This window comes from Echiichthys vipera (genome assembly GCF_963691815.1).
Source record: "Echiichthys vipera genome assembly, chromosome: 21".
In the NCBI taxonomy this organism is placed as follows: domain Eukaryota; kingdom Metazoa; phylum Chordata; class Actinopteri; order Perciformes; family Trachinidae; genus Echiichthys; species Echiichthys vipera.
In genome coordinates this window covers 13,183,532-13,207,251 of record NC_139846.1, presented here as the reverse complement: position 1 = coordinate 13,207,251, position 23,720 = coordinate 13,183,532, and the positions used below count along the sequence as shown (strand labels likewise).

The following is a 23,720-nucleotide window of genomic DNA, read 5'->3' as shown; positions in this document are numbered from 1 at the left end:
GCTCGTTTTAACTTTACATCCTGATTAATCTACAGCAATACACCATAGTTTATAGATCATCCTAGGTTTGCAATGTCGCTGTACTTTGAGAACCAGCTCTAAAAAGTTATTTTCATGTTGTCAGAAAAACACCTTTGCAGTGATGCATTTTCCAGCTGATCCATAAAGGCTTTTAAGAAGTTTTTTTTTTACCCTAAGAAGTAGAAGAATTTTCTCACCACATAAAGGATGCATGCATAATGCAATTTGAAAAGTAAATAAAGCTGTCAGATGCATATAGTGGAGTTAAAAGTATAGGCCTGTAAAGTAGCGTGCAATTGAAACACTCAAGCACAAGCAGCTTAAAGTTGTATTGAGATCTTTGCATTCCACCACTGCGGGAAATAAACCCTGCAAATCAAAGCCCTGCTGCCGTTGACTGTGGACAGCAGGGGGTGGAGTTTCACTTCTCTCCAACAGCAAACGATCGGGGAGGGGGGGGGGGGGGGGGAATACAGAAAACACAGGAAGTGTTAACAAGTTTACCTGGGAAGGAAAGAGGGGAGACTGCTTTAGCGGACGGTGAGAACATTTATGAATAATATTGTTTAAGGAGCACAGTACAGTAAACATACTTGAGTAGTATTTAGAATACGGACACGTTTGTTTACCCTGTATAGATTAGCACAAGTAGGCCCAGTGAGTTTAAAGGGTTATTAAGGTTTTCTCCTCTCCACAGGTGCCAGTGGATTGTGCAATACGTGGTTCTTTTCGTAAATTGCAACCATTGCCTTCAGTGGAAGCCTTATTTGACTGTTTTTATTATAGATAAGACACATAAACAGGAGATACAATAGAGATCCAGCTGATGATTACGCAGAAAAGACAATGAACAGCCTAGAACAAAAGCAGCATTCAAAAGACTTCCACTTTCTTTCTCTGTACTCTAGGAGACGCCAGAGATCAGTCAGCATGTTGGAGAACCAAATTCACCTTGCATCACTGTTTTGTTTTGGGTTTTTTTGCCTTTAAACCCTTCAGGAAAATCTTCTTTCCAACATCAAATGATTGGCAATTGATCTGACCAATAAAAATATTGACCCTCGCCAGGCTGAGGGAGCTTGTTGTGTGTGTCCAACAGTGCATTAACCCTCGTTGCAAAGTCTTGTCCAAAGGTCAAAAACAGATGGTGTGTCTACTGGATAGAGTCACCACATGAACATGGACATCGCCACAGTAAATGCTCTTCCTTATGAGGATTTTGTGAATATTCTGGGCAATGTGGTGGAGAAGTGTCCCATTATAACAGCTGCTGTGTGGTCGGAGCGTCCCTTTTTGAACTTAACTGCCTTGGAAGCTGCAATCGGTGACTTCATCGATGCTCTGCCATCATCAGGTGAGACACACACATTTGTTTTTGTTAACTTTTTGTCATATTTTGTGATTTAGGTGGCTGCCTCTAGGGGCGTGCCCTTAAAAAGGTGATTTACTCCACGCGCATTGGTACTCATAAGACAGTATATTCATTTAGGTAAAGAGGGGATCCTCAGGTGTCACCCGGACCTCGCGGGCAGGGACCTGCAGAGCGGCACACTGACCCCGGAGTCGCGCGAGGAGCAGGCGGGAGCCGGGATGGATGCGCTGGACTCCGCGGAAGCTTTGCGCATGGCCCGGCTCAACGAGGAGTACAAGGAGCGCTTCGGGTTCCCGTTTGTAATCTGCGCCCGGATGAACGACAAGTCCAACATATTACGGCAGCTGTCCGAGCGCTGTCTCAACGAGCGCGCGGTGGAGCGGGCGCGCGGCATCGAGGAGGTGAAGAAGATATGTCACCTGCGTCTTCAAGGCCTCGTGCTCACTGACGCTGCCAAGTTATGAACCTTACTTACTGGAGTTTATATTGGATGGTGCAAGTTTAACCATGTGAGAGTACCAGGTCATCAGAGCCGTACAGGCGGTGTGATATTTGATTTATTCCAAATGTATCATGTGTGTTATTCATGCTGTACAATGTCGTCTTCAAACAATAAAACACGTGATTCTAATTCAACAATTTACAGGATATAGTCTTGGCTTATATACAAGTATATGACACAGATAATATGGCATATACAGTCATATTACGCGTAGAGGCTTTACATTCATTAACTCATACTACTCACATGTCTGAGCTGAAAAACAACGCACTGTAAAACTTGATTTGACCATGCAACAGTCTGTGCAGCTGAATTCTGCCTCTAAATGGGAGAAAAAGTAGTCCCCGCATGTTTTGGTTGTCTCCCAATGACGTGGGAAGAAGAAGTGCCCCTTCAGTCCAGCCAGTGACGGACAGTGTTATCCAAAAAGAAGGATGGTCCTTGAGAAATTTCAAGGGTGTCACTGGAAAATTAGCATTTTCTGTAAATGCCAAAATATGCTGTAGGTTTCACTCTCCATTAGGGATTTCCTTAAAAGTGGATTTGAAGTGGACTTTCCAAAGAAAGATCCCTGCAATGTGAGTCGAACTCCCAGTCTTGAGAACCTGCTGCGGGTCTATGCGGGCTCTCTGGCTCCAGGTACGGGGAGGGAGTGACCGTGCAGCGGGGAAACGGGAGGTGAGGTGGTGGTGGTCGTGGTGTGAGGACCGTTCGCGGAGGTGACCCCTCCCGCGGCCTCCCCCTGGTCCCCAGAGGTGATGGAAGAGTCTTGGTCCGGGTCGCCCCCCCTCGTCCTCTTCCGGTCCTCCTCCTTCTTCCACTTCATTCGCCGGTTCTGGAACCAGATCTTGATGTGGCGCTCGGTGAGGCTCAGGGTCAGCGCCAGCTCCACGCGGCGCGGCCTCGAGATGTAGCGGTTGAACAGGAACTCCTTCTCGAGCTCCAGCAGCTGGGCGCGCGTGTAGGCAGTTCTCGTGCGTTTGTTTTCCTCTGATTCCGCCATCATGTATGGTCCTGGAGACAAACACAGATTTAGTGCCCTCACGGTTGAGATATAGGTCATTTATCAAAGCATTTGAAGGTTGATTTATGGTTTTGTTTGAACTAAATCTCAAGCAACGTAAATTCAGTTTTATAAATTATCATAAAGGGATAATTTCATTACGCCGATTATTAGAAGTGCTTGTCTTAGATTTGGACCTCTCCAGAAACCACAGGGCATATTTGTCTTTAGATATCCACTGACATAAATATGTATTTGTCTGTATGTTACACGGAATTTGCTATAAGGGCCTGGGCTACTTGAGATTTACCCAAAAATAATCATCATTTCTTATTCAGAGTTCAAATTTGGAAGCAACAATAGATCTTCAAGATGATGTGGCAATTATTTTGGAGGTTAAGACTTATGGTTGTGTGTAGGTTGTTCCTCCTACTGTGGACTAAAAACCCCACATTTAAGTCCCACATTTAAAATGTATACCAGATATTACAAATATTGATAGGTTTGTGATAACTGACTCTGAGATCCTTGTGGTTTAGTAACAGAGCCTTTAACACAATGGGTTTTTTCTACGGCTGTATTGCTGCAGAATATTTATAGATATACATATCACCATATCATAAAAATTCAAATATATATATATTTATATTTAAAAGTATATGCTTATATATAAGGAGCCAAGTTCGCTACACATTGCAGTTCATTTTCATGTATCAGTTGCTTTGATGTTCTCATTTTTATATTGTATATAATATAAACTATTATCATTGTAGCACTTAGAGAAGAGCATGTGACATTCATATATATATTCAATATTATTTCCCTCTTAAAATTAGGGCTATATTGTGTTGATTCAAATCTAAGCTAAACCGACACTATATGCCCAAACAATAACATGTATTTTTGCTATATTTTTATTATAGGTTTGGATTAATTATAGATTTGACTGCTTTGACCCTTGGCATGCACTCTTTTAGCCTTTATTATGATTATTATTATTTTTAATAACAATTTTTGCATGTCCGCCCCTTCAAAACGAAAGCCTTCTCAATGGCATCCTGTCAGCTTCAACACTTATATTCACTGGAGTTATGCTGTTTAAAACTAGTTTACCTAATAAAGTCATTGGTATATCTTCAGTACGCCCTACACTATAATTAACTATCACAAAAACAGTGCGCAAAATACACCAAAAGTAGGCCAAAATATCACGGAAGAGCTTAGGAATCAATTATGAAAATGTCTTTATATCAAATCAGTGACGCAGGGTAAAAACGTGTTCAATCCTCTGAAAGTTTTCTCTGATGTGAAAAAGTCTGAGCAGATTTTTTTTCTGGACCTATAATTAAAGCTAAAAAAACCTCCCTGTGTAATAGAAGTTTAAAAAAAATCTAAATGTAATGAATCAGTGGGCTAATTTATCTGAAACTGTAAGATTTGGTAAAGGCATAATAATTCCCTGTTAACGGCCTACAAAAGGTCACTTTTCACACAAATCAAACTTATTGTGGTAGATTTCCTCTTCAGCCTATGATGGTTTAAGATACAGCGATTTGTGAATATGCTGAGACAAAACCCACATATTTGTGACGATAAGGCCCGATAAAAGCAAGCGCTGACCTTCCGGGCCTTTTACAAATTGACTGACAAGGTAAACTGAAACACCCAGGATCATATTGTTGGGAGCATGATGTCATTATGGGTCATTATGAGAACTCGTTACTGCTATGAGTAATGCAGTAAACAAAAATGAACCTGTATGTTAAAATACGATGAGGAGAGAGTAGAAGTTGCTGCTCTGAGAAATAGATTCCGTTAATTCGGTAATTGTCTGATATAGGATCCATTACCTGCCCACTGTCCTTTCCAGGTGTGTGAGTGGGATTTTGTGGTTTTCATCCAGGGGAAAGGGAGGTGATATCTGCTCTGGTCCCCCGCGTCTCCATAGCCTGAAGCGGGCTGGAGAGGCTGCTGCTGGAGCCCCTGAGGATGGTGGAGCTGAGGCACACCTGGATCCTCCCGCATGGGGAGACTGTAAGAGGGGTTAATGTCAGGAAGGCTGGCCTGCTCCAAGGCTCCCATGGACGGCGGTGTGTAGACAGAGTGGACCTGCCTGCTCATGTAGAGGCAGGGCGGCGGGCTGTGGTTGTAGTCCTCCCCCTGTGATCTCTGGTAGGCACAGGAGTCTTTAAAAACCTGAGAAGGATAATAAAGATCTTCCCGATTCATGGCTTCCGAGGACCCGCACATGTACCGTACCTGCGCCCTGCCCTCGGCGTGGACCTTCTGCTCTATAGCTGCCTCTGGCGCAACTACGAGGCCCCTTACGGCTCCACACAGGTGTGTCACTCTGCCACCATGTGACTCTGCTGCGCCGAAGCCATTGGTTTCACTGCGTGCAGACCTATAGCCCCCAGTTTCCAGGATATTCTGCAGCTTGTGGGATTTTTTTTCAGTGAATTGAACAGAACAGGTCGTGAGCGCGTAAATCAATGGCACTCTGTCAATACCGCAACGTTTACCTGGCTGGCACACACCTGTGTTTGCCCCCACAGCAGCAACAGACAGGGAACAGGTGAATCTGTGAGACCTTTCCTCCAGAATAATGGATAAAGAGGTCCTTAATGGTCTAGAGTGCACCAGAGAAACACGGTTCTCTTGTAGCACATGGAGGATTGTCCTCAAATAATGTGGCATCGACACTTTATATGGATATATCTCTAGTCCGCACTCTGCGGCTGATAAATCGATATGTATGGGCGCAAACATTGGTTGACCTGCCAGATAAGAGACCTGTGGATGGAGAGACAGTTGTCTTGGAAACTCGGCGGTGAAAAGCTCAAACAACATACTCTGTTTCCACAGCCCTTTTTTCATTTCATGTTACACCTTTGTGACTTTTAAAATGTACCCATTACACTTCTGTAAATGCATCATTTAACACCATTTAGCGCGCGTGGGCCCACAGTCCCTGCGCGACAGGGCCCTCGGCGACAACAAACAGAGCCGCACTCTCGCCATGTTTGCCGGCCATTAGCCTCAGCAGGTGTGTGTGTGTGTGTGTCTTAGTGTGTGTTCGCCCCATTAAACGAAAGACCTAGCGGTAAAACCAATTAAGGTTGGAGTGAGCAACAGAACTCAATTAACCAGCGTGCGCGTGGAGCGTGCGTCTCCACAACCCACGAGCTCACCTGCTGCGCGTCCATGCAACATTCTGAGCCTCTGCCACATGTTAGGAGTGATTTACCTATTTTTCATGTAAATTCTACAGGGCCATGGGGCTTTTACGTGGTTGATAGCGTGTATCAATAGACTATTTGAACTGAGTTCTTCAAAAGCAATTATGGCACTTTCCACGGTATCTTAATGGGGCACTCAGCGATGCAATAAAGTTCAAGTAAACCAATTCTATACAAATCACCCCCTGCACTGCGGCTTAATGGTGTTTATATTTGATCATTGTTTCAAAGAGGAAGGAAACAGTTAACCCAAGCTATTCTCCACTACAGTGCAGATGGACAACGTGATTTATGAAGCATGAGGGTGTTAAACGCATTTTAGCTGACTTTCCATACACAGAATTTGGCTTAATGGTTTAAGCGAGGAGTAATGCAGCTTACATTTAGATATATAAAAGATCTATGGGTAACCAGGACCAACCACAATGGCAGTTGCCGCGTTTATAAAACCGCTGTGTGTGTGGAACAATAAAAGAGTTACACACATGGATGGGAAAGATATAAACAGCAACACTTTCAGTCCATCTGTTGTCACGGAGGCCCAGTGACCCCACTAAAACCTGGGAAAATAATGCATATTTAATCACTGAATTATTGTTATTAAATTAAGGTTATTGTTGTCATTACAACATTATTAAAATATTACTAATCCATCGCTGGAAACTACTTGTTCATGAGAGGACACATGTAGGAGTGTCAGGGAAACAAGGTTTTTTTTCTCCTTTGACAAACAAAACCGTTTCTGATAGCCAGTATATACATGCCAAGAAGTTGGACACGCGATAAAATGTGCTTACCCAGTGGCGACAGCAGCATGGCTTATGTAAACATTTTTGACCAGTGAATAATGACAGAAGAATGGTAATGACATTATAATTGAAACCAAACCACCTCGACTGTTAGGTGAAACAGAATGACACCAAACCATGAGTCATGTCGAGGTACACGGAAACGTCAAAAGTTTTGTCAAGCGTCCTGGACTGTAACAAACACTTGATTCCTGATTTATTCACAACAGTTACAAATGGAACATCAGAAAAGAAAACAAGCTTCTGGCTTTGTGTGAAAATTTAAGGGACTACGTAAAGCTCAAAAATTACAAAATGTTTGTGAATTCAAATGTGAACTGTCACTAAACTACCATTTGAGATACGTTTCCTCAATCAGCACCAAAAAGAGTAAAAACTTAAATTACTGTCTTCGCCCACAGGTGAACCAGTCTTTTAGTCCGTTAACAGTTCTGTGTGGTGTGTCAGCTGGTCCGAGAGCAGTTTCAAGTGTTCAGTGTCCACCTCTGTGCGGCCTGGACAAGGAGTGGCCTCTGTAAAATCAGAGTTCCTCCCCCTGGACAGAAGACTTTATTCATGAAGTCTGTCTTTGTATTTGTCTTTGTCTTTGTCTCTGTTTTGTCCATCCCTCCCATGTCTCCGGTCTCTGTCGTCTTTGTGCCTGTAACTCCTCTCTTTGTCTCTATCCCGCTTCTTATCTTTGTTATTGCAGCTGTCCCTGTGATGGTGTTTATGGTCCGTGTGGCCTCCTGTACTTCTGTGATCTCTGGGAGGTGTTCTGCTGCGGCCTCGGCTTCTGTCCGGGGACTCACTTCTCCGGCGCCCTCTCTTGGTGGAGTGTCCATCTCTGGACTCTCCAGTGTGCCGCTGCAGGCCCGTGGAGCGAAGGGTGTTGAGAAGGAAGCGCTTGTTGGTGCTCCGCAGTGGACACTTCAACCTGACAAGAGGAGTGAACGGACAAACTTTTAAACTCTGACAGACCTATGGGTGCTGTGTGGTTGTGGTTTTGAGGTGGGCAAATAGGCATCAACTTTTGGTTGCCATCAACTTATATTTCCAGTAATTAAAGAAATACTTTTCCCAGGTCTGTGTCATGGCACTGTGCCATTCATCTAAACACAATGCTCACATCGCCATGACACACACCTGGATTGAAATGCGTATCTTATTAAGATACTAAACAGTTATATGTCAGCTTAATAAAGAAAATGTGACATAAAAGAATAAAAGATTTATTACAGTTAGCGAAAAAATCTTTTTAAAAGTTTTTTCCACATTCAAACCACTTAATTTAGTTTTCTGTCGTCTCTATAAAAAAAGATGCCTGTGTGCATGCGAATAACCGCACCAACACACATGCGGCTTTGACTGGATCTGACTATAACAGCAATAATTAAAAATCACTAACAAGTATTAAAATTGTATTTATTTCAGGGGTGCACATTTTGCTGCTAGGTTAAAAAGAGTTTGTCACCGATGGCAACCAAAGGCCAAGAATTGGTTGCCAGTTTTTCAAAATGGTTGCAAACGGTAACTATCGAGCTGTGGCCACCATAACTTTATTTCATGTCATGACTTTGTGTAATTTCATGTTGAAAAGATAAAAGCTATATAGTACATAGTAAAGGATAAATTAACTGAATTAAAAAAATGTATGCTCGTACAAAAAATATAAATACATATTTATGTATTATGATTTCAGGCTATAAAATAAAAAGGCGACTCTTCAAAGGGGTATCATGACTTTCTACAGGCACTGTACCAACTCTATATATGTGTTTGTTTGTATGATGAAGTGCGTTGTGTGACTGTCTTGGAGGAGACTTCCTCAATAAATACAACTTTAATAACTAATTTGGTTTGACTATTTAAACTTAGTCACTGAAACGAAACAACTGTAGCTGTGTTTTCTGGCAAAACCAAATATTTCAGCATTTATCGGTATCATTATTACAACATTTTGGGAGGGTGGCCAATAATTACACACAATACACTCACCTGGAGCAACATGGTAAATCAATATGCTGTTTTCCTAAAAGATAATATATATAAAATGCAGTGCAATATTTTGTATTAATTTGGGTTGTTTTTATTAGTTATCGTGTAGTTTGGTCCAAGTGTTGTTGTACACTTTTAATTGTAGTATTATAAATACATGTGGACCAAATAGTAGCTACTGTGAACAACAGTAGTTATAGAACTACTACTAGTAGTAGTGTACTAGTAGTACAAACGAGTTGAGAATATAGCATAGAAACAAGACTCATTTTACACATATTGAATCTTTAAACAACACAAATAGGAAGTTTAAATGAATAGTGCATACATAGAGTATATGTATATTTATTATCCATACATGTAACCTGTTTTTGGCACTGTCTGTATTTGGATCGCACCTTATCTGCACCTCATTGCTATCTAGATTTTTAAAAATATTTTGCACCTACTTTTATGTTATCTTTTACATATATTTACACTCTTTACATCTGCATTCTTCCAACTGCTGCACATCCATTTCCCTCGGGATGAATAAAGTTGTATCTTATCTTAAATATGCGACACACTGAAGGAACAAAAATGCCCCAATGCAAGTACAGCTGAGCAGCAGCCAAATGTCCCCAAATGACAGAAAGGCTGATATGTGCTCACCATCCTGCAGGGCCCATGGTCTCTGCTCTCACTCGAGCCCTGTCGGTCTCCTTCAGCAGCTCCTCCACTGCACGCCTGCATGGATAAACAGCAAACATATCCAAATGAGTCATGTGAAGGAGAGGAAATGGGGAGAAGTCGAGGACAAAGATAGCAATGAAACCTCAAGGGGGAGCCAAGGGGAGAATAATTTAATTAAGTGAGAGAAAACAGAGTGATGCGGACAGAATGCGGAGGAGAAAGTGACTCATTAGTGAGTGAATGAAGGGACATCGGTGAGTGTCCCGGTTTGACCCGAGCTGCTGAATCAGCAGAGGAGACTCACTCATTTAGCCGACCTTTAACCACACATGCACAGGCAGATAATGGTGGAGGGGTTTCCTTTCAACCACTACACACTCGTCTTACAAGTTACTCACTAAATACAACAGCTGTCAACCAAAAATATCCCTCCCTGCTGGCGGAGGGGTGTTAACATTAGCTACAAGTGTGAGCAGCTGTAGCTGTGGTTTGCGTTGACGGAAGATAAACATGAAACTAGTCACATACTTCTCCAGGTCAGTGTCCTCTGACATCTCGTCGGAATAAACTTCACGTTGGAAACAAGTGAATTTGACTAAAATCGATTATTGTTGGTAATTAAAGCTAGCGTACATATTTTTTTTGTTTATTTCTTCGCGAGGTCCTTCAACCAAGGACCCTGTGCCGTTTTAGCTGTCCTTAAAGATGCCTGCCACTTCCAAGTCTTTTTTGTGACAAAACCTTGACACAACTAACTCGCTGGATTATTTTAAGAGTATGAAGTAGGAATGCAATTTAAATGCAATATTTGTGCTTTCAGTAGCATCTATTAACGTGCCAAAACTAAAAGTTAATTAATTAACGATGCTAAGCAGCATTTTAATGTTCTACAGTTGTTTACAGTTTTATCTGTTTGGATATGCTACATCGTATTTTACAAGTTGATTTTATATTATGTTGCCTAACTATCCTAATCTGTAAATGAACTGTAACAATGCACACCATGAAGCACTTGTTATTAACATGCAGAATTGATCATTTGATGGTTCATTACCCTTTATTAGTCTAGTTATTTCTTAACATTAATATCTGCAGATTGCATGGCTTGAGAAACTAATAGCACCTATCAATGACTCACCACAGTTAAAAACGTCTTCTTATTAATTATTGCTTATCTACAAAGCATTCCCCAAATAATGTATTAACCATTACTAAAGTCATTAGTAACAATTTAAAAACCCCTGTGCCTCAATAAGAAGTGTTTTGCTGAAATAATCCAACCTTAAATGACACACTAAAACCTTTGTTTCATTGTTCATGGCAGTTCATCTTGAAACAGCATCACCATAACAAAAACAAATCTGCAATATTAAATTCATCAATATGCAACAGAGCAAGACATATGCGACTTTATTGTTTGGCCAAAATGAAATAGAAATCCTAATCTCATATCAGAGTCATTTAAAAGCGGTCAGTGAGGGTCCACGGTTTTTGTTCTTTTGTTTGTTTTGAACAGGCTGTTTGGGAGCCACCCCTGAGACTGCTGTGGACTGGCAGCCGCAGGCCCCGCCCAGTGCCGCTGACGGACAGCGGTGGGCGGGGCCTGCGCCGCCAAAGGCACGGGGGCGTTTTCGTGCGGGTTTGCGGAACGGGCCGTTGCGGTGAATGCGTGATTGAGGTCCCGCAGATAATCATCCCCCTTTTTGGGGCCGGAGTGCACGGCTCGAGGAGCAGCCGGAGTAGGTAAATATTACATCTACTTATATCCAGTGCCTGCATGAACGGTGTCAGTCTGTGGCTTTGCATTGATATTGCCATTGTCGCTTCATCTGTCCTAGCTTTTCCGCTTGTGGAGGGTGGGATGGAGTCAGACAGATGGGGGCAATGATTACCAAAAAAGCACTTGCTCTAATCAAATGTGTTCAACGCCTACGGGTGGCTTATAGATCATGACATTTCAGTTGTTGCGTTGCCAAGGGAAATTAGGGCTGTGACAGCTGAAAAAAATGATGGGAATTATCAATTAAATCAGTGTCAGTTTTTTGTTGTTATCATTGCATGTCTGACTGTTGTAGGAGGTGAAACAGCTTATTGCAACAGACCAGCAGGCCCGTGCAAGTGACCATCAGCCTTTCTACATTTTGTTTTAAGATAAGTGACGACGAGATGGGGGTTTATGAAAATGTAGGCTAAGCCGACAGGACCTAAGATTTCAAATCTGTGGCCTAAAACATCATCTCATCTTATTTGGAAATGTCATTCCTACAGGCGAGGTTGTTGTTCGTGGCTTGTCCTGTGTTGTAAGATTAGATTGTCATCTCTGGAAAAATGAAAAATGAGCAGAGACAGGTGCAGGGCCAAGACTGTTATTTATTAATATAGAAAGCAATGACAATAACAGCATGGCCTTGGACTCAGAACCACACACACACACACACAGTGGGATTAAAAGAGAGATATTTCACAAGCATTTGCTATAGTCTTCATGAAAGAATCTGTTGATACATAGTGTTTAAAATAGATTTAAGTGCTTTTCATGGCCCAGCTCTAAACTGCTGCTACAGTGAAAACCTGAAGACTTTACTTATTGATAAAGACTATTTGCAGCATCTGAAAGCTCTTGTGCATGATGTGCATGTGGGTTTTTTTTCAACTTTTGCTTGTGTAGACTTAAACTTGCATGTCCATAAGTTTGTGTGTGAATGTGTGTGTGATGTAGTGATGTCACAGCTTTGTTATAGGAACAGAGAAGCCTTGTGTCCTCATGATTAATTCATGTCCAGCTGCGGGATGGAGACAGAAGCATCCAGTCACACACAGACAGGAGCACGTACTTAAAGGAGGCTGAAATAAGTAGCTACCGGTCCGGTATCCAAGGAGACAGGAGAGACAGGTTGTCACAGAAATGGGTAGCCATGGAGACGAGACGGTAAAAAAGCATCTAAAAAATCTGAGCCAAGGGGACTTTCATCATCGTCTGCGCGGTCTGACAAGCTTTCAGGCTGTACCGGGGAGGAGCAGAGCATCCTGCTGAGAGAAATGCATCTGTTGTGTGGCTCCTCTGCCTCCTTCTCCGGCTACACTCTGAATGTCAAGCCCCACTGAACAGAACAGGCTCCAGGTCGTCATGGAGACAGGAGCAGACCCCCGCTGGAACAGAGGCAGGTAGTCACTGTGGCTTGGCTGGCCTGCTGTGAGCTGAGGCACGCCCTCTGCTGTCCACCGATTGCATCAGGCCCACGGGGGCTCGTCTACGAGAGCATCTGAAGGTCCGAATGGCTTTGGATGTGAAACACTGTGGAAGTGATCGGCGCACACAGTGCATTAGCTCTGGGGATGCACTCTCCTCGTGGAGTGCTTTATTTAAGACTTTGCTTTAGGCATGTTCTCTTTCTGTTACAGAGGGGACTGAGTGCATCTACTGTATGGCCTAAACCAGAAATATCAAGCACGCTGTGGGAAATGTGTAAAGAATTGATTCTATTTTTTTCTTTCATGGACTTGACTGCCTTATAGAGCCTAACACATCCTCTTTTCTGTCTCATTTTCTCCTCGTGTTGGGCCTTGTTCTGATTTCACATTCCATTAATCTGTTTCACCCATCTCTTTTTCTTCTTCTTCTTCTTCCTCGCTCTGCCTCTGCTCCTTTCTACCCCTGGCTGGCACTTTTTTCCCTCTCTGTTGCTTTCCACAATCCCACTTCCTCTGATCTGTGTCCTCTCTCTGCCTACAATCCCAGATAATTCCCTCTCTGTGGAATTGGAAGATTGCTGCAGGCGAGAGCAAAAGAGAGATTATACTGCGAGATTAGTGGACAGGAGCAGCAATACATAATCTCAGCACACTGACATACACACACACACACACGCACACACACACACACACGATGCCACTCTCGATCCTATGCAGACACGTGCGCCCACATGCACAAAGCATTTGCCACATGAATAAATGCACAAACACATAATCAGACACTTGTTGTTTTTCTAAAACAGCTGTTTAACCCTATTTGCCATCTGACCTGCAGGGTGATGTGCCATCAGCCGCTGGGGGGCATCTGTCCTCTCTGAAACTTCTTCATCCTGTGAAGCTTATGGGAGAGGAGTGCGTGGGCCCCTTCCCAGCGCTGCAGCCCCACTGGAGTCATTTGTGCCAAAGCTAAGTTGTGTCGAAGGTGCAGAGATGGGCAGCCCCGGTTGCGAGGTGGGTCTAACCGGGCCGGTGGAGCCAGCCTTGGAGGCCCTGTGTCCTGAGTGCGGCCAGATCCACCGCAGCTGGGAGAACCACCTTTACAACTACCGTCTGGAAGTGGACGACGACCTGGTGTGCCACATCTGCCTGCAGCCGCTGGTGCAGCCACTGGACACTCCGTGCGGACACACTTTCTGCGCCCGCTGCCTGCGCAGCTTCCTCCAGGAGAGGGACTTCTGCCCGCTGGACAGGACACGGCTGCAGCTGCAGGCATGCCGCAGATCCAGCATACTGGTGCACAAGCTGCTGGACAAGCTCTCTGTGTCGTGCCCTTTAACCCCAGTGTGCTCCCTCAGCATGCCACGATGCGACCTGGAGGCACACCTCAAACACAGGTAATAAAGCTTACATACACACATGATAGAGTCATGCTGTCATGAGAGCACACAGATCAAACACTATGCATGCACGACAACCAGGATGTCACAAGCCTTATACAGGCAATGTAGCTTCACTTTCTTGCTCTTCTGGACCGAACCATTCATCGTTTAACGGATGAATGGTTCGGACAGATTCATTGATGATGAAAGTAACTGTTAGTTGCAGCTTTAGTTAGCTTTGTTTAACTTTAAAAAGTTGCATTCGAAACCCCCTGCATCCTCACAGTTGACTTGTTTCTGGCGGGAACTGGTGGTTAGACTTACCCACTGCTCTTAACCTAAAGGGTTTCCGTCCATCCTCACCCTTTGGCTTTTGGCCCATTTGGACCAGGTGCTGTGAGTCCCTGAGGGGATTATTGGGCTGTAGGTCATGTGATAGGGGATTAGTGGTTCCCTACAGCAGTCATGGGTTGGCTGACCAGAAGCTCCATGTTCTCATTCTGCAATCATGCTGAGCAACTTCAACACCAGAGACCTTTTCAACCATTTCTTCTGTGAGACAGCCAAAGGCAACCCCGGCCTGTGGTGAGTCGAACATGGCGGGATGTGGGTCAGCTTGACTTGGGATGGCACAATGGCACCTTTCTCCCACTGGTTTCCTCTATCTTTCCTTTTGTGTGTGTCTCTCTGTTTAAACAATTTCTCTCTCTCTCTCCCTCCCTCTATCCCTCTTTTCCTCTTTCTCTGTTGCTCTATCTCGCTCTGAAATGCTGTTGAGGGTGTTAATGTGTATTTGTCCTGGTAACAGAATTGCTGATACTGTTGCTGTTACATGGATGGAAGCAGTGTACATTTCACATATGAAAGGATATCAAAATAAATGTAGAAAGCCTGGAGAATATACGCATACTTTTCTTGTTAGTAAGTTTTGGCCAGAACTTGCTGTAAATGTGTAAAAACTTAACTACACTTGTGGGGACAAACACTATAATCAGCGTTATTGATTTAGGAGCAAACTTCTTTGTTGTTCTAGTTTTTTTCTTCACAACTGTATCTGTTGCTAAGGTGCCATCCATTGGTGTTTTGATGTGTGCTTATTGACTGGATATCCAGCGATCACCTAACACCTCAGTTAAGTCAAGGAGCTTTTCCTTAACAAGCTCACACTAACAAGCTATCGCTAACAAGCTGTTAAAAGCTTTTCTGAGTCAGCTGTTTTTACAGGAGACCCCTGACACTTACTTTATGTCTTTAACTAACTTTCGTTGAATGGCGGCCACTGTAGCTAGATGTTACAATTACAGTAGCAACAGTAGCGGCAATAGAGTCATTTAAAGTCAGCGAAGTGACTCAGTCAAAATTGTCGGTTACGCGGCAATATCTGTCTAAATTTAGCTAACATTAGCCTCCAGACCATGTTAGACTGGGGCAGCAAATTCCTATTCAAGTGAGTAAGGGCGTGTTTTAATGCTTCTCAATTCATTTTTTTATTTTTATTTGTGAGAAGCAATGAAAAATGTTATATTTCATCTTTGCAAAGCCACATAGTCACGCTTTAAGAAAATACATGGAGTAACTGAGTTCTCTGGTAGCGTTTCTCTCATCCAGAGTTACGATTCAGGATTCAGGACATAGCTGCAGCTCATTTATGGTCTTATTACGGCCTCTTAAATCCATCACATCAGCGGACAGGGTACATCTCAGCTGGTGTCGGGAACACAAGTAATGATGGTTCAAGAGAGATCAAACAAGGACACTGCGAGAGGGCTAACGTGACATTCTTCAGTAAAGATTAAAGCCCTACCCTGCAGACTTAGGTCTAAGATAGTAACAGGAGCCAAGAGACGGATCGGTCACTGGACATTAGATTAAAAGGAGAGAGTGCCAGGCCACAGTGTTCCACGGGGGTCAAGGTGGGCTGGTTGAGCTTATTACTGAGGGTGTGAGACCTGAGGTCCTTTCACTGTTTAATTAAAAGCCTCTATAGGAGTTCAACCTGTCCGACTTTTACATATTTGTTTAAAAAAAGTTCAGACTTTTTCCTCTCAGAACTATATCTACTCAGCCTTGATGGAAACAAAGGTATGTGAGAATTAGAAATGGCGATGGTAATATATCACATTAAGCCACATCACCTTAAAACACTGGTCGTTTTTTATTTAAATTACTACAAGAGCAAGGTATCATGGGGCAGGAGTCTGTTTTACATGGCCCTGTTTTTCTTAGAAGGAAAGGGAAATGAAGGATAGAAGCCTTTAAATAATTCAACCGGCTGCCACTTACAGTAAATACTTCAGAGTCAATTAAAGGTGAGACAACATTGATCCCTTGAGTCTGTCTGTGTTTATTTTTAATTGTCTTTCAGTGAAGACTTTCTATTTGTGGTTTGTATTTGGAGTTGATTCATCCGTCTCCTCCAGAGTTGCATTAGTTTCCTGGAAAGAGCATCTTGGTGTGGCTGAACTTCTTGCAACTGAAGCTACACGTCAGAAGCTACACATCATACAATCATTTAAGTTCTTTTATAAAGCCAAAAAGTGCCTTAACATATGGTTCAGCATATGCTGTGTTTCTCTGTTTTTTATATATCAAATATCTATCGGTTTTAGGCTGTTGGTTGATCCAAACAAGCAAACTCAAGAGTCACTGTTGTTTGGGAAATTGCAATGGACATTTTACACTATTAACTAGTTTTATAGCAATAGCATAGTTGATAGCAAAAGTATGTTCACAGCCTGCACATGTACAAACGTGCCTGACATGGAAGCATACAGATATGCTCCAACAAATACTCCATCATATACCTGTATTTTCAGCAGCCCTACATCGCATGAATATAAATAAATCAACATATGCAGTAATGTTCTCCCTCAGTGTGCCTCCACTAATGTTACATTTCCTACAAAAACCACTTCACTTCACTACACGTGACCCTGCACTCTGACCTTCTCTAAGGAGAAGAGACTCTCCCCTGATAGATTCAGCCGCATCACGCTAAGTTAACTGATGCTGAACCTGATTTTCTTTACACGTCAGATGGACTAACAAACTGACGCCTGTTGCTTGGTGAAAGGTGTCCCGGGACGAGGTGTCAGCAGACGAGCTTGGACGGCCCGCGGTGTGACAGTGGGGACGAGCGAGCGATGGTGACCAGCCCTCCCAGGTCGCCCCGCTCCCCGCAGACAGACCTGAGGGACGGCACGCCCTCTTCGCCCCCCGGACCTAATAACAACAGCGGCAACGGGCCCGTGTTGACGGACGATGTTGGCCTCGACAACCCCGCCTTTGAGGAGAGCACGGAGGAAGAAAGTGAGTGCATCCATTGGCCTTGTACCAAGTGAAGAGATTCAGATTGTCATTAAGGTCAATAGAGTTTAGATTAGGGTGGTAGAAATTGCATCCATCTCTTCTTGTGCCTCTTTAGGTGTGGTAGGGTTGGAGTGTGTGGTCCCCAGGGTGAAGCGGCCCCTCAGTAATCCCTGCATCCACCTCCTGCGCTCTGTCAGCTCCACATCCTCTGGCTGGGACTGCCCCGAGTCCCCGCCTCTCTCCGCCGAAGAGGGTATGACATCACCCCCCCCCCATTTGACCAAGCATCTTCCTAAAGGGCTGAAGACTAAAGATCTCGAGCTGTAATCTTAGATGACAGGATAATCTCATCCAGGCAACATTAGAGAAGATGTGGAAAGTAGATTGTGAAATGCAGCTGTGTAATGAGATTTGTTTGTCCATAAAGGTTGCGTGAAGTTGCCCTCGCTTCCTGAAGGAGAGATAACTGCCATAGAGGTCCACCGGGCGAACCCTTATGTTGAGCTGGGCATCAGCGTCGTCGGGGGAAACGAGACGCCTCTCATCAACATCGTGATTCAGGAAGTGTACAGAGACGGGGTCATTGCACGAGACGGGAGGCTGCTCGCCGGCGATCAGATACTACAGGTAAGAACTGCACTTCAGAGCTTCACTTGGCAGATATATCGTATTTTATTTTAGTTATTTACTTACTTTGTAATTGTAAAATAGGTTTTTATCATCTGTATATTTGTCTTTCCTGGTACCTCTTGTTCACTTCCTCTTAAATCAACTTTCTTGTATTATTCAACCTAGTTAAAGCTGCTCTAATCAATATTTTTACATTGACATTACTACTTGAATGAGAAAGAGGTCACTAGAAAATGATCACCGCACCGTGCAGTTTCCCTCGACTCTAAGGAGCATTTTAGCATCTTTTAGCTTATTGTTTTGGTTTGAAAGCCCACAACTTTAATCTTTTTGGTTAATTCTCACCACTTTCATCCAAGGCTGCAACTAACGATTATTTTGATTAATCGATTGGTTGTTTTTGTCTATATTATGTAAAAAAAAAGAAAAAATGGTGAAAAATTAAAAGTGTTTCCCAAAGCCCAAGATGTCGTCCTCAAATGTCTTGTTTTGGCCACAACTCAAAGATATTCAGTTTTCTGTCACAGAGGAGAAAGTACCCAGAAAATATTCACATTGAAGAAGCTGGAGTCTGAGAATTTTTCTTTAAAAAATGACTCAAACGATAAAATCTAAATAGTTTCTGATTAATTTAATAATTGGCAACTAATCGATTAATCGACTAATTGTTGCAGCTTTTATTATCAACCTAATTACCACCACAGTACGCAGATGTTTGTTTTTTTTAAAAACAGTTTTTTAACATTAATTGCCCATTTATTCCTTTGACTAATCTGTCTCTCAAGGTGAACAATGTGGACATCAGTAACGTCCCCCACAGCTTTGCCCGCTCTACGCTGGCACGTCCCTGCACCACTTTGCAGCTGACTGTGCTCAGGGAGCGTCGTTGTGCCTCCCGGGCGCCTCCCTCCTCGTCCTCCTCTACCCCGGCTGTGCCCCACGCTCCATGCTCCACCCCCGAGGGCGCCCCGTCCAGCCCTGCCACTCTGAGAATCACCCTGCACAAGATGGACTCAACGGAGCAGCTCGGCATCAAGCTGGTACGGCGAACAGATGAGTCAGGGGTGTTTGTGTTGGATCTGTTGGAGGGAGGCCTGGCAGCGAAGGATGGCAGACTGCGGAGTAACGACCGCGTGTTGGCGGTCAACGAGCAGGACCTACGCCACGGCACCCCGGAGCAAGCTGCACAGATCATACAGGTCAGGATGCATTTGGTCATGAAGGCTTCTTTTGGTCGTATTTAGAAGTAGAAACATAAACAACAAAGTAGGAAATGTGAGTGAAAAATAAAGTCCCTTAAGCACTACCTCTGTCTCCTAGGCCAGCGGAGAGCGAGTCCACCTGCTGATTGGTCGACCCACCAAACCTACTCCTCCTCCACCAACTAAATCAAGCTCCACCAGAGACCTCTACTGCCTTGATCACTTCCTGCCTAACCACAGCTCTACCCCGAGTCCTGTGCCCATACACCTCTCCCGCACTCACAGAGTACGCTGTGTGTGTGTGTGTGTGTGTCTGTCTGTCTGTCTGTCTGTCTGTCTGTCTGTCTGTCTGTCTGTCTGCGTGCCTGCGTTCGTGCGTGCATGCGTGCGTGCGTGCATGCGTGCGTGCATGCATGTGTGTGTGTTTGTGTGTGTGTGTGTGCATATGGAACTAGTTGTGTGTTGGGTGCAATTTTTGCATCACCAAGGTGCAATTGTTTGCATTTTCAACGTCCATCTTTGGAAGAATGTTGTTAATAGTGAACAGGACTAATTGTAATTTTCGAATTTAAACAGCAGTGAGAAAATCAGACTTTAAAAAATATAATAGTAGTAGTAAAACCCCATTTATTTTTTATTAATGAGACTCTTTTCACTTTTTATTAAATTCTTTTAAACAATTGGTTCAATATTTTGTCATTTTTGGCGAAATTGAGTAAAAACTGAAAACAATGATGTACAAAGAGTAAGTACACATTTTCAGTTGTAGTGACTCATCGTGTGTTTGTGTGTGATTATATCCAGGACCTTGCCCAGTGTGTGACCTGTAAGGAGAAACACATCACTGTGAAGAAGGAGCCTCTCGAGTCTCTAGGCATGACTGTCGCAGGAGGGCGGGGCAGTAAGAGCGGGGAGCTGCCGATCTTTGTGACCAGCGTCCAACCACACGGCTGCTTGTCGAGGGACGGGCGAATCAAACGAGGTGAGGGCGCTCCCTCGAAAATGACAACAACGGGACTAATTGAGGCCAAAAAACATCAGAAACTGCAGCGTCTTCTTCCTCCTTCAGGTGATGTCCTGCTGAGCATCAACGGGCAGGACTTAACGTACCTGAGCCACAGTGAGGCCGTGGGCACCCTGAAGGCCAGCGCCGCCTCCCCCTCGGTCCAGCTGCGGGTTCTGGAGGTCAGCATGGTGGAAGATCACGAACATGACGAGCTGCTGCCTCACACACACGACAGCGACTTTGATGCCAACTGGTCCCCTTCATGGGTCATGTGGCTGGGCCTTCCCAGGTGAGCACGCTTGTCTTCAAAGACTGTACAGGTCTGGATTTAAATGTGCGGTTGTGGTGTGTGAGCATCTATATCACGATAAAGTGTCATATAACCTTGATGCTAATCAATGTGACATGTTTTTTTAATATATCAGTGCATGTTTGTCCATGTTAATTCCTGTCTGAGCAGGTTTAAATGTCAGGCTTTGGGCTGATTGGTTGTTTTAATGTCTAGTTACATATCATTTTTTAATTGTTTGCATATTGCAAGAGGTCTTAAAAAACGGATTTTTAAAAAAAGGGTATTGTAGTTCAACTGGCTAAATACTTTATTGTAGACATTTCTTGAGACATGTTTGGAAACAGGAGAAAGTACCCCACATGCAGATTTAAAGGTCCATATTCTGCTTATTTTCAGGTTCATACTTGTATTTTGGGTTTCTACTAGAGCTTATTTACATGCTTTAAGTTAAATTAAAAAAAGCTGAATATACCTGTATTCACCCTCTGTCTTTAAGCCTCCCTCCTGAAAAAGCCCAGTCTGCTATGATCAGTCAGCGTCTCAGCATCTCTGCACCGTCAATGCAGCCGGGGAAAGATTCTAACAGCACTGTGGCGGCACTTTCTGCCTATATATAGAATAGCTGTGACATCACAACCGTACAGAAGTCCTGACGGGTCGTCACAGTTTCTGAATACGGGCTGTGTTCATTTCTCTGTGGATACTTTCACAGAACTCATATAGCACCACCACCTGCTTTTATAACAAAAACAAGACATGGAAACCTTACTTTTTACAATATAGGACCCTTTCTTTCTCAGCATATGTCATCCTTTAAGGATTCAGTCAGCCCTACTGTCTGCTCAGCCCCCCTTCACTCTGCTCTCTGTTCTCTTTTTGCAGCTACCTGCACAGTAGTCACGAGATTGTACTGCGGAGGAGCCACCCGGGCAGCTGGGGCTTCAGCATCGTTGGGGGATACGAGGAAAGTCACGGCAACCAGGCGTTCTTTATCAAGACCATCGTTCTCGGCACACCTGCGTACTATGACGGCCGCCTGAAGTGAGTGATGGGTTGCTCTTCACGTGACTGTGTGGCTTCTATTAGCAGAGACACCGTGGTGAATTAGCAGGTAGATAAACTGTGACCTCCGGTTGGTGATTGATAAGAGTGGCGTGATGATAGGCCACGCCCACAGAGCGCACTACAGGAACAGAGCGAACCCTTTTTTGTTTTGATTATTTGTTTTAGAAGTATTCCTTTAATATGAAACAACTGCATTAACTGCTCATTAAATCACCATTAACACTCTAGATAGAACACCCACAGTATTTGAGTATTTTGAGACTTAAAGAAAAATAATCAGTCGTGAAAGATCCAAATATTTACTGTACTGCTATTTTTCTCTTAGTAAATAAGGTTTTATTTTTATACTGAACTTCATCAACGTGGTCTTTCTGCTCCGTCATCTGTTATCTTATCCATCGTCCTAGAAACAGCTACCAATAAACCAAGACTGATTCTCTTAGACCCCATCTCTGTACACACATGTGAATATATTAAATATAGTAAATATTTTCATTTGAGACTCTAGAACCAATAATATCTTTTGATATTTTGCTTAAAAATTTACCTAAATACTCAATTTTTGCTTCAATTAGACTGATTAATCGACTAATAATTTCCGCTCTAGTTGCTATTCAGGGGAATTGTTGACAACGATAAATATGTAAAATGTAACATTTTAGGTTAAATTAGTAATATTTATCAGATTAAAGCTCTTCATGAGCTATTTTTTACTAAAGGGTACAAAATGGTGCAGTCTCCATAATTTAATCAAAAAACAAAATACCTAACTGAACTGAATATATATTTTCAAATAAATGTTTAAAAAAAAAAGAATATGGTCACCCATGTGTTTATGAAGTTTTAATATTAAAGATTGAATCGAATAAGAAATTGTCCTGACAAAGTATGGTCAGTTTTTGGTTTTTGCTCTCCTTTCAAGATGGGAAAATGTGACTTACAGCCCAGCTACATGGGCTGCGTACGCAGCGCGACAAAACTACATAAAACTGTAAAAAGGCGAGTGCAATCTGTTTAAAATTTAAGATTATACCAGCGAGCAATCTGAGGCAGCACAGTTTCCAAACCTGCAGAACCAAATGTATTAAAACTCAGGGGCGCACAGTCAAGCTGGCAGCAGCCACGCCGCTACCAACAGAGTCTATGTAGCAGGTAAAAAACCCCGCTGCACCCCTTTGGTTCTCACCCCTCGAAATGTTTCAGTTTTCTCAAATGTCTTAATACGATGCTCCGTGATGTAGAGCCATTTCAATGACACGTCACTCTGAGCGGTCAGGCCCTGTTTATAAGCCATGCTGACCTGTCTTTTGTCACCCTAGGTGTGGTGACATGATCGTGGCAGTCAACGGCCTGTCGACAGCAGGAATGAGCCACTCAGCGCTGGTGCCCATGCTGAAGGAGCAGCGCAGCCGGGTGGCGCTCACCGTGGTCTCCTGGCCTGGAAGCCTGGTATAGCTAGGGCCAGATCATGAGCGGGCTGCGCACCACACCCAGAATGTTCTATATTGGGAATGACCTTGGCCAAAGTGAACTGGTACATGCTACTGAACATCACTCCATACCGGGCTTAATCCAGGACCAAAAGCATTCAGAACTGTAGTAGACCCAGCAGGACCAAGCCTGTCCTGACCGGGTGGGAACTGATCCAGATCGTGCCACGTCACTCGACAGACTGCACTCACAAACACACTGCTGTGTTCATATGGTCATGTTGTCATCACTCCCACAGGGAGAAATGGTAGTGCAACTGTTAACGGGTGATCTGTGCTGTGTTCACCTCACCAGGCAGTTGTAGAATCCAGGGCTGTATTCAGGTGGATGCATCGTCGCAGGTAGAGATAGAATATTAAAATTAAAAAGTAGACTGTGATCCTTTGTCATCTTTAGGATAACGACCTGTAATCACTAAAATCGAGATGTTCTGCAACACCAGCGCTGTATCCAGCTGAATAAGCCTCAGGCCTTATTAGAAACCTGCCGCACCCTGGGGCTCAACTGCCCTTAGGCCTCATCACCATGACAACCAGCTGTCCCATCAGCTGGAGTTTTA

At 43.6% G+C, this 23,720-nt stretch overlaps 4 protein-coding genes across 4 annotated transcripts; 2 read left to right on the top strand and 2 right to left on the bottom strand.

Moving 5' to 3' along the window:
* Nucleotides 1–505: 505 nt before the first annotated feature.
* Nucleotides 506–2,088, top strand: urad (ureidoimidazoline (2-oxo-4-hydroxy-4-carboxy-5-) decarboxylase). The gene is made up of 3 exons (XM_083936483.1): nt 506–561; nt 930–1,375; nt 1,511–2,088. Exons 2-3 carry the CDS (start codon nt 1,195–1,197, stop codon nt 1,855–1,857), a joined length of 528 nt encoding a protein of 175 aa, XP_083792609.1. The 5' UTR covers nt 506–561; nt 930–1,194; the 3' UTR covers nt 1,858–2,088.
* A 423-nt stretch (nt 2,089–2,511) lies between these two features.
* pdx1 (pancreatic and duodenal homeobox 1) lies at nt 2,512–5,127 on the bottom strand (the record flags this gene model as incomplete). The annotated part of the gene is made up of 2 exons (XM_083936524.1): nt 2,512–2,909; nt 4,749–5,127. 2 exons carry the CDS (start codon nt 5,125–5,127, stop codon nt 2,512–2,514), a joined length of 777 nt encoding a protein of 258 aa, XP_083792650.1.
* A 2,060-nt stretch (nt 5,128–7,187) lies between these two features.
* On the bottom strand, nt 7,188–10,261 carry LOC310963278 (uncharacterized protein). The gene is made up of 3 exons (XM_083936020.1): nt 10,124–10,261; nt 9,575–9,649; nt 7,188–7,862 (listed from the first exon to the last, which is right to left on the bottom strand). The coding sequence occupies exons 1-3, from the start codon at nt 10,147–10,149 to the stop codon at nt 7,496–7,498; spliced, it is 468 nt and encodes a 155-aa protein (XP_083792146.1). The 5' UTR covers nt 10,150–10,261; the 3' UTR covers nt 7,188–7,495.
* Nucleotides 10,262–11,211: 950 nt separating this feature from the next.
* On the top strand, nt 11,212–23,580 carry lnx2a (ligand of numb-protein X 2a). The gene is made up of 11 exons (XM_083936474.1): nt 11,212–11,338; nt 13,623–14,181; nt 17,240–17,475; nt 17,591–17,728; nt 17,903–18,102; nt 18,891–19,304; nt 19,426–19,593; nt 20,112–20,289; nt 20,377–20,602; nt 21,488–21,646; nt 22,990–23,580. Exons 2-11 carry the CDS (start codon nt 13,778–13,780, stop codon nt 23,123–23,125), a joined length of 2,259 nt encoding a protein of 752 aa, XP_083792600.1. The 5' UTR covers nt 11,212–11,338; nt 13,623–13,777; the 3' UTR covers nt 23,126–23,580.
* Nucleotides 23,581–23,720: the final 140 nt, after the last annotated feature.

What these genes read in the sequence shown, in the direction of transcription:
- lnx2a (XM_083936474.1), top strand. Translation starts at nt 13,778, where the DNA reads ATGGGCAGCCCCGGTTGCGAGGTGGGTCTAACCGGGCCGGTGGAGCCA. An exon ending in GCCTCTCTCCGCCGAAGAGG is followed by an intron (nt 17,729 to 17,902) that starts GTATGACATCAC and finishes TTGTCCATAAAG; the next exon opens with GTTGCGTGAAGTTGCCCTCG. An exon ending in AAGCTGCACAGATCATACAG is followed by an intron (nt 19,305 to 19,425) that starts GTCAGGATGCAT and finishes TCTGTCTCCTAG; the next exon opens with GCCAGCGGAGAGCGAGTCCA.
- LOC310963278 (XM_083936020.1), bottom strand. Translation starts at nt 10,149, where the DNA reads ATGTCAGAGGACACTGACCTGGAGAA. An exon ending in GAGGACACTGACCTGGAGAA is followed by an intron (nt 9,650 to 10,123) that starts GTATGTGACTAG and finishes TTATCCATGCAG; the next exon opens with GCGTGCAGTGGAGGAGCTGC. An exon ending in ACCATGGGCCCTGCAGGATG is followed by an intron (nt 7,863 to 9,574) that starts GTGAGCACATAT and finishes TCCTCTTGTCAG; the next exon opens with GTTGAAGTGTCCACTGCGGA.
- urad (XM_083936483.1), top strand. Translation starts at nt 1,195, where the DNA reads ATGAACATGGACATCGCCACAGTAAATGCTCTTCCTTATGAGGATTTT. An exon ending in CGATGCTCTGCCATCATCAG is followed by an intron (nt 1,376 to 1,510) that starts GTGAGACACACA and finishes ATATTCATTTAG; the next exon opens with GTAAAGAGGGGATCCTCAGG.